Source organism: Notamacropus eugenii, chromosome 3 (genome assembly GCF_028372415.1).
Source record: "Notamacropus eugenii isolate mMacEug1 chromosome 3, mMacEug1.pri_v2, whole genome shotgun sequence".
NCBI classification, from domain to species: domain Eukaryota; kingdom Metazoa; phylum Chordata; class Mammalia; order Diprotodontia; family Macropodidae; genus Notamacropus; species Notamacropus eugenii.
In genome coordinates, this window is record NC_092874.1 from 106,025,247 (window position 1) to 106,035,444 (window position 10,198).

General features: G+C 39.3%; 1 protein-coding gene across 1 annotated transcript; it reads right to left on the bottom strand.

Moving 5' to 3' along the window:
• Nucleotides 1-4,314: 4,314 nt before the first annotated feature.
• On the bottom strand, nucleotides 4,315-8,913 carry LOC140533140 (anionic trypsin-2-like). The gene is made up of 5 exons (XM_072652515.1): nucleotides 8,874-8,913; nucleotides 7,556-7,718; nucleotides 6,713-6,966; nucleotides 4,910-5,046; nucleotides 4,315-4,546 (listed from the first exon to the last, which is right to left on the bottom strand). Exons 1-5 carry the CDS (start codon nucleotides 8,911-8,913, stop codon nucleotides 4,394-4,396), a joined length of 747 nt encoding a protein of 248 aa, XP_072508616.1. The 3' UTR covers nucleotides 4,315-4,393.
• Nucleotides 8,914-10,198: the final 1,285 nt, after the last annotated feature.

A 10,198-nucleotide genomic window follows, 5' to 3' on the forward strand; every position in this document is an offset into this window, starting at 1 on the left:
AATTCTGTTCAACTGGTGAGGGCAGGAAAAGAACTCTCTCCTTTTCATTTCATGATTTTAAAACAAGTAGTTTGTGACCTTTGCATCCATTTTTTTTATAGAAATAATGGCCCTGGGTGGTATGGATTGTTTCTCATCTTCACCCAAAAATCTACAAGGGAATTGGGCAAAGGACAAGTAAAAGGAGATGGTTAAAGGCAATTTTAGCCACCTAAGAGTATTTATTCTTTAGGTTAGGTACTCAAGACACAGTAGTCAATGAATATAGCAATCTACTATTTGATAAAGCCAAGGACCCCAGTTTCTGGGATAAGATCTCACTGTTTGACAAAAACTACTGGGAAAACTAGATAAGTGTGGCAGAAATTGGGCAGAGAGCAATGCCTGACACTATACCCAAGAAAAAAGTCCAAATGGATATGTGATCTAGGTATAAAGATTGAAACTATAAACAAATTAGAGGAGTAAGGAATAGTATGTTTGTCAGATTTATGGATAATGGAGAATTTTTTGACCAAACAAGAGCTAGAGAATAGTATGAAGTGCAAAACGGATAATTCTGATTGCATTAAATTGAAGTTTTTGCACAAACACATCCAATACAACCAAGGTTAGGAGGGAAGCAGAATACTTGGAAAGAATTTTTGCAACTAGTGTCTGTGATAAAATCCTCATTTCTAAAATACATAGAGAACTGAGTCAAATATACAAGAATACAAGTCATTCCCCAAATGATAAGTGGTCAAAGGATATGAACAGGCAGTTTTCAGAAGAAGAGATTAAAGCAATCTATAGTCATATGAAAAAATGCTCTAAATCACTATTGATTTAGAGATATGCAAATCACAACAAATCTGAGGTACCACATCACACCTATCAGACTGGCTAACATTACAATACAGGAAGATGATAAACATTGGAGAAGATGTGGGAGAGTTGGAACACTAATTCATTATTGGTGGAGCTGAGAGCTGATCCAACCATTATGGAAAGCAATTTGGAACTATGCCCAAAGGGCTACAAAGATCACATATCTTTTGACCCAGCAATATCTCTTCTAGGACTATCCCAAAGAGATCATAAAAATGGAAAGGGATCCCACATGTACAAAAATATTTATAGCAGCTCTCTTTGTGGTGGCCAAGAACTGGAAATTGAGGGCATGCCCGTCAACTGGGGAATGGCTGAACAAGTTGTGGTATATACATGTAATGGAATACTATTGTGCTATAAGAAATGATGAACAGGAAGGCTTCAAAAAGACCTGGAAGGACTTATATGAATGATACTGAGTAAAAGGAGCAGAACCAGGAGAACTTTGTATACAGTAACAACAATTTGCGAGGGATTTTTCTGGTAGACTTAGCCCTTCACAGCAATGCAAGGACCTAAAAAATTCACAATGGACTCTTGAGGCAAAGTGTCTTCCACATCCAGAGAAAGAACTATGGAATTAGATCACAAAATGAAGCAGACTATTTTCTCTTGTGTTATGTTTTGTTTTGGCTTGGTTTTCTTCATGGTTTCTCCCATTCATTTGAATTCTTCTGTGCAACATGACTAAGGTGTAAATGTATTTAGTAAGAATGTATGTGTAGAAGCCATATAAGATTGCATAACATCTCAGGGAGGGAGAGAAGGGAGGGAGGAAGGAGAGGGAGAAAATCTAAAATTTATGGAAGTGATTGTAGAAAACTGAAAACAAATAATTAAAGAGTGTTTATTCTAACATACTTTTTATTTATGAATAAACTAAGGTAAATTTCTGAGTCTATGAGTACTCTGTGAGTTAGTAAGAGTAGATTTGATATTTTAATATTTTGAATAGGGTTCTATTTCATCTCCTGGATTAAATCAGGACCTTGTCAAGGACAGATAAGTCCTTAGACTTATCTATTAAAAAAAAAAAAGATGTTATTGCATCATTGTGGCCCCTAGGGATTGGCAACCTAGGTTTTCTTTTCTCCCTATGGACAGTGGAGAAGCTACCAGTTACACTCATTAGAGAATTAACAAAGCCTGGGCTAGTAGTTCAAGCAGAATGTCATTTGTTGGGCAATTCAGATGTTGTACTCAGCTAACTAGACTTTCTTGCTGAGTAATAATTAATACTGTGACATGATATATTCACTTAGGCTCAAAGAAGATAGCACTCAAACCACATCCCTGAAGGCTCTTAAGTTGTAAACCTTGTCATCCTTCTAGAAATCATTCTAGTTAAAAAAACTATGTTTCTCTGACTTACATCTTCTTGTATGGAGTTTCTCATAGAAAGCATACTATACGGTTATGAAATGTGAAGGTCCAGTTGTTTCTCATATGCTTGCTATATTATCAAAAGTATGAATGCTTTGAATAGAGTCATATAGGGAGGAATGAGAAATAATAAACACTGTGGGCAGGCAGGAGGAGAATCCTAGAAACATAGGGATGAAGCTAATCATAAGCAATCTATCTCCACTGTCATTAAGTGAAGGACTTGGGAGTCCCTTTCATGTCACTGGTTCCAGGAATGTTGTCATTTCCATATGCTCTCTCTCCTGCTTCCCCATGTCCCAAAGCATTCAGTTTCAGCAGCCTTCAATTTATCAATTCATGGAGAAGAAAGATACAAACAATGTAAATTGGCAAATAAGATGACCACAGATGCATAGATGTTTGCTTTGTGTGGCTTTGGAAACATCTTATTGATTTCATTCAGGCTGAATGTATTCTGTCAATCTCATGCCCTAACTTCAATCCATTCTGAGTCTAGAATTTCTTTGGTCCAGCTCTCTAGAATGTCTGTATTCTCTCTCAATTCAAGGTGAATTTATCCTTCCTTGACTGCCCTCCAAAAAATCTCTCATCAGATTCCAACAACTCTCAATAACAACTCATATTTAAATAGTATTTGAAGCTTGTACCATGCTTGCCCAAAAATTATATTATTATCCTCATTTTACTGGTTAGGAAAATGAAGTGTAGACAGTTTAAATGGCATGTGCAGATTCACATACCTTATAAATATCAGAGACAGGATTTGAACCCAGACCTCTCCTATGTCCAATTTTTTTTGTTCCTCTCATATAGGGTGCAGTCTTTCTCTGTTTTCTTTCTTATCTTTTCATGGGACTCTCTTCCCTTGAGTCCTTCACATTCTTTACCCCTCTCTTTTTATATTGCCTTCCTAGAAACTACCGAATTTACTTCCCCAGGACTCCTAGCCTCTGTTTCTATCAGCTCATCACCACCAGGCTAAGAATACCCTAGTCATTATTCCTACTCTCAGAGGTGGGAATTGTCTTTTTGGAGTCTCATAACCTGGAAGTCACAACACCTGGAGAGAGGGTGGAGAGACCTTGAAATCCCTGAAACATCTGTTCTTTCCCTCCTCAATTCCTTCTACTCTTTATAGCCTAATTCAACTGTTACCTCTTAAACAAAGCCTTTCCTGATGTTTAGTAGTGGTAGCAATATAATAATAGCTAATACTTACATAGCTTTTAAGGTATATAAAACACTTTAAATGTTTTCCTTCCAACAACCCTGTGAGGTAGGCGTATTATGATTCCCACTTTACAAATGAGAAACCTGAAAGACCAAGAGAGGTCAATATCTTGTCCAGTGCCACACAGCTTCAGACAATAGATTAGTTTATTCTGCAACTCTCTCATGTACTACATAATATTTTATATTTTACTTTCCTGCATTTGTTTCTTATTTTGATTCTATACTATTAGCTGTACAGGCCAAGCATCAAGTCATACCTAAGATTTCAATCCTCCAGCCTAGGGTCTAGTAGTATTCACTAAAGTGATTATTGGATGAATAAATGCTAGATGATCAAAAAGGCAGAAGATGTAGGGGATGAATAAGAAATGTTCAAGGTCTGCACTGTGGAAAATAGTTTCAGGGAGAAACAGTGTGGGTAGATAATCCCTGCACAGTCTTACCTCCACAGGCTTCCTTTAGGGATGTCTCCCAGTTTGCTTATGATAACCTGGAAGGGTTCTAATACCACTAACTCCTCAGTAGCTGGAGATAAAGAAGGATTGATTTTTAACAACTTGATGTTTAAAATTGATGTTAAATCCTGTACATCTGACATAGAAAAAATGCATCTATTATGTTTCTTCTTTGCTTTATAACCAAGGGAAGATATTCATATGCCAGATACAACCATTCTTTCATCTACATATAAGAAGTTACATGAATTGACCACTGGAGAGGAGAATTTGACTTGAGGCTGTGCTATATTGTTCCACATGGATTCAAAAGCATTCCCCTGTTCTTAGAAGAAAACTGAAAAGAAACAGGCACAGACAGAGCAAATAATAGAGTATCATTTTATTGGCATCATGTCCCAACACAAAATACCAAAGGAAGGGACAGAAACAAAGATTAGGTGCCTTTAGCTGTTGGCAGCAATAGTTGCCTCGATCCAATCCACATAGTTGTAGACTTTGGTGTAGACGCCAGGATTATCGCTCAGGCCACAGCCATATCCCCAGGAGACAATACCCTGGAGCACTTCGTTACACACCATGGGGCCACCTGAGTCTCCCTAGGGATGGAGAACATGGAAAAGTGAAGAGAGGGAAAGGAAGAGACTGCAGCCCACATGTCAGTCTGAAGCTTGGGGTCATAGAGATCTTAGAGGTCATCCAGCCAAATCCCTGATTCTGTGGCCATCTAATCTTTCTGGAAAATCCCCTTCTATTTACCATTCCTGTCCCTCCATTATCTTCATGACTATTCTCATTCAGCCCATCTTCAACTCATCTAGAGATAGTTGACAAGGCAGTGGTAAAGACATCCTCTCTCTTTTCTTTCTTTTCAGAGATCTTGCTGTTTCTCCAAACCCTGATCCCTGTTGGGCTCAATTGAAGTGTTGTTTTCTTCCACTTACAGAAAGGCAGGGCCTCACCTGGCAGGAATCCTTGCCCCCCTCCAGGAAACCAGCACAGACCATGTTTTCTGTGATCCGACCAGGATAGGCGGACTGACAATCGGCATCAGACAGAATGGGAACCTCTAAACACTGCAGAACATCTGGATAGTCAACTGTGGAGAAAATAGAATTTGGAGGAGGGTCAGAGCAGCTGTCAGAGTAAAGAAAGAAGCACAGCTTCTAATTTCTATGATCAGACTTGGGAGAAAGGGACTTTGGAACTTTAGTACAGAAAAGAGAAAACAGTTTTTATTTCTTCTTCCTCTGAACTCCTATGATTTCCAGATGTTTCTCATGGCACACCTCATACTTCTCTCTATGGTGGTCACTTCTGTAAGTGTTTTATCCTTTCTACTAGACTGCAGCAAGTCAGTGATGCAGAATGGATAGAGAAGTGGTCTTGGAACCAGGAAAATCTCCATGTAAATCTTATTCCTAACACATATGGGCTATTTGACATAAGGCAGGTCACTTCACTTCTTAGATTTGAAGGCAATTCCCTCTTAGAGTGTTAAATTACAGAGAAGTGACTCTGGAGTGGTAGAAGCAGTCATTTCATTGTGGAACTCACTGGGCCAGGCTCTATCCTTAGCCCTTCTCCAATCTAACCTCCTTCAGGGAAGAATCCAGTTTATTCATGTCCTTATGTATTCTATAGCACGCAACACAGTGCCTTGTTCATCATAGTCACCTGAATATGTTTGATGAGTGAATATTAGTATGATCCCAAATTATGAGCTGAGATAAGATGCTCCTGACTTGCTCCCACTGAAAATAGAATGTTATTATTATTGTTTATTTAAGACATGCGTAATTCTAACAAATTTAACATGTACCTCTAGAAATAGAAAATGGACTCCTGGAAAATTACAAAATGGATTTCTAGGACAGTATCCTGTATACTAGGGCAGATAGGTTCCCTAAGAAATAGAGTGCCAGATGGACAATCAGATTACCCAAATTCCTGAGCTCAAATCTGGCCTCAGACAGCTGTGTCACCCTAGGCATGTTTGTCCATTTCAGTTAACTCTGACTCTCTATGACCCAATTTGGGTTTTTCTTGGCAAAGATACTGGACTGATTTGCCATTTCATTCTCCACCCCATTTTACAGATGAGGAAATTGTGGCAAATAGGGTTAAGTGATTTGCCCAGGATCATATAACTAGTAAGTGTCTAAGGCCAGATTTGAACTCAGGAAAATCATTCTTCCTGATTCCAAGTATAGCACTCCATCCACTGTACCATCTAGATGCCCACAAAGAGAGAAAACAAGCTTTTCTAACCTGATAGGAGTTAGGGCATAGATATGAACATAGAGGAGAGAGGTAAATCAGAGGTGAGACTAGAATGGTAGAGATAGGTTAAATAGAAAAATTTTTTAAACTTCTGCATCTCTGTAACCTGACTATTAAATTCTTCTGGATGTTATTTTGATGAGTTTTATTCTTTCTCCAAATTCCTTCATAAAGTTTCTGCTTTTCAACAGTGTGACACTTAATGGAAAGTAGGAAATGATAGGAAAGTACCTATCAAAGTACCAATGTTACTGGGATAGTCAAGAAAAAATGAAATTTTTGAGAAAAGATTCTTTGAAGTTTTCCTGTATTCGTTGTTCTTAGCATCCAAGAAGTATTTATTTCCATCATGGGCTTCCTGATATCAGGAAAGGGTAGGACAGGCAGGGGCATAGTATGGACAATAGAAAGAAAGGAGAAGTTAACTTAAGGTCTGGGGGGTTGGTCTGATGCAAAGTATGGTACAGGGCAAAGCTACTCACCACCATAGATAGCAGTGTTGCCCCAACCAGAGATGAGACACTCAGTGCCTACAGGTGCACAGGACTTGGGCAGGGAGATGGTAGCCACATGACTGTTGAGGACAGCTGGAGTTTTCAGCTTGAGCAGCATGATGTCATTATTTGGAGATGATCTGTGGTAATTTGGGTGTTGGATGATCTTTTCTGCATCGATGAACTGTTCATTTCCCTCAAGGACATCTATGTTATGCTCTCCCAGTATCACCTGAAGCTGGCTGTTGAGGAAAATTATTTTCAATGCAGGATGTGGCCAGAAGGGATATTTCCTTTCAAGAACTAGGTAGACATTCTACCTAGGATTCCATACAGATTAGATCACTTTAAATTTAATAAAAATTATGTATGTTGTGGAATTATGTGTGCTTGTGTGTGTGTGTATGTGTGTCCAGCAGCCCTGACTACAATTCAGCTCTATATGGAAATGCTAGGGATTGGTGTGGATATTGCAAATGCCTGCCCATTTCTTGCCTTAGTGATAGGGTGGTATAAGGGAAAGAAACATTATTCCTAGACATTTGAAAGCTGTGTCATCTTCGCAACTCTCTGGGGGTTTGCTTACTGTGTATCTCTCAATTTGAACTTTGTAGCACCAAAGTTAATCTAGGAAACAACCTGTTTGCACTCCACTCTTAACCTTGATCCTTTTTATTCCAGTCTGCTGTGTGGATGATGAGTCTGACTTCTCTGAGTTTCTGCTCTTCAGCAGATTGGGTCCATTGTTCTCTACAAAGTCTCCAAAAGGTATCATGGCTAGTCGGCTGTAGAACCCACTCTGGGGATACAACCACCGGGCTAATCACTTACGATTTGTAGCAATGAGCAGCTGACAACACCCACTGGTCATTGATGAGGGAACCACCACAGTGATGTCCTCCATTATAATTCAGGGATACCTGATAGGGGAGGCTGTTTGCCTCACAGGTGTAGCCCCCGATGATCTTATCATCATCATCAGTGGAAAAAGCAACTTGAGGGGAAAATTTGAAGAGGAGAATTTAGCAGCATGTGAAGTCTAAGCCCCAGGCTTGATTTCTAGAATTTGTCTTCTACATAGTCCTTTCAAAAGTCTGAACACCACTGCTATTGTAATCACGGTTAGCAAAGTCAGTAGCTCTGTCTTCCTGTGTTTTGCTCTGTGTCTCTATTTCTATTTCCCTCATTGTGTATCTGTCTCTGTTTTTCTCCCTGTTTCTGCCTCAATATTTCTCTGTCTCTGTCTGTCTGTCTGTCTTCCCTCTCCATCTTATCCTTGGTTTCTACAAGACTTAAACAATGTATAATCTGACAGGAGCCCTAGAATCATATATATGAGTATAATAATGATGAGTAATAAATGTACTTCATTTATCCATGTTCCTTTAAGAATTCTTTTAACCCCCCTCTACATGACAGGATCCTTTGCCCTCCTAGACATTCTACTGCCCTCCCTTTTTCTTTCAGTCCTTCATGACGTTAGCCTCTTATAGATTCTCCCCAAAATGCATCCAACATTTAACTCTACCTTATTTTACACAGGCTCTTCTTCATTCTGCCTCCCTAGGTTAAAAACATGGAAGAATATTCTTATTTTCACAGGCAGTAGAATCAATCAACAATCATTAATTAAGCACCTACTCTTTTAGATCTGGAGGACCCAAAGATAAAAATGAAATTTTTTCTTTCCTTAAGAAGCTCACATTTTACTACTTTGAATGTGATCCTATCCCTTCTTTTCTCCTGTCCCTTCCTATTCAGACTAGTCTCTTCATTCACTGGTTCTCTTTGATCTTGGACCATACTGTTTTTAACCCAGTGATTTTTTCCACTTGCTCCTGTTTCCTTTCTAGTTTGTTTCATTTGCACACATTTCCTGTTCTATCACTGCATGGAGAGATTTGGGTTAACAGAAGATCCTAAAGTTGTGCACATTGGGGACCAAGAGAGGTGAATGAAGTTGCGAAGGACTTTGAAAGGGAAGCTATAAGAATTCCACAAGTGAAGAGAGAAACTAGACAGATATGGGCATGTGGTCAGGTGGGGAAGAATAATAACTGAAGAAGACAGAAGCAGAGATTGAGAAAATGGCCAGAATGTTCTACAGGTCAGAGACAGTAAGAGATGTTAGGTGCTTGGGAGGACTCACCAGCTGCTCCGACAAAAGCTAGGATCAGAAGAGGGTTCATGTTGGCAGGATTTGGTTAACTTTTACTTGGAGGCCCTCAGCTTTTTATATTCTTATGGGAGAGTAGAAAGTTCATAAGGGAGAAGGTCAACTCTTTCCAATCTCCGCCCATCCCACACACCTGCCACCTTTCCCTCTCCTACTATATTATATCCGTTTTCCTAGTTTTAACCTTTTCATAGATAAATGGCTTTTAAATGGCAAAGAAATTTCCATGGATGTTCCAAATAATTGAGGCTTGTGAACATTAACCGAGACAGAGAGAATGGGAGTTTCTATACAAGGAAACTTTATTTTTTTTCTAGTGGTCTATATTCTTGCAGGGTAACCTTGTAGCTGTATGGATGTTTGGAGGAAGGAGCAAATGAAGGATGATGAAGAGAAAGAAAAGCCAGAAGAGAGAGAATTAATGTGACCAGAAGAAAACAGTGACAAGGGCTGAGGAAAGGCAGAAAAATGAGTTAAGTTAGTGGCCATTTTGTCTTTCTGATCTTTTTTTCCTTGAAAAGTATGCAGTATGGTCTACTTCCCCCTTTATTTCCCCTAGCTATATCACATGCACTTTAATCATTCCTTATAGTTGACTCATAAGTTGTTGTTCAGCCATTTCATTCATGTCTGACTCCTCATGATCCCACTTGGGGTTTTCTCAGCAAAGATATTAGAGTGGCTTACTATTTCCTTTTCCAGATCATTTTACAGATGAGGAAGCTGAGGCAAACAGGGCTAAGTGCCTTGTCTAGTGTCACACAGCTGGTAAGTGACAGTGGGCAGATATGAACTCAGGAAGATGAGTCTTCCTGATCGCATTCTCAGTACTCTATGCCCTATGGCACCACCTGGCTGACTCATAAGAATCCATGTCAGTGCCTGCATGTCACTCATATGGTTGACTCCTCATCGTCTACAATCTATGTGCCTTTCCTTTCCATTCCTGAGTGTTATTTAAGTCAGTAATCCTTATGAGAGGTCATGGTTGAACATAGTAAAAATTAATACAAAAAACCCATGTATTACCAGTTCCAACCCTTCACAGGAGAAATAAAACTATAGCAACAACCAAATTGCAGTTTTTTTCCCTCTCCAATCAAGAAATTGAGTTTCTCCTCCTTTTCTTAATCCTGCCATGTGCGAGAGGGTCACAGTCACCTCAGCAGCTGGGAAATGCTTCATTTTCCACTTGAGTTGCTGCTACAACATATAGGCAAAGAAGAATATCACTGAACATGAGGAGGAAGCATCTGCATAACACCTTCTATGGACCAGGCACTCTATGAGGTGTTTTA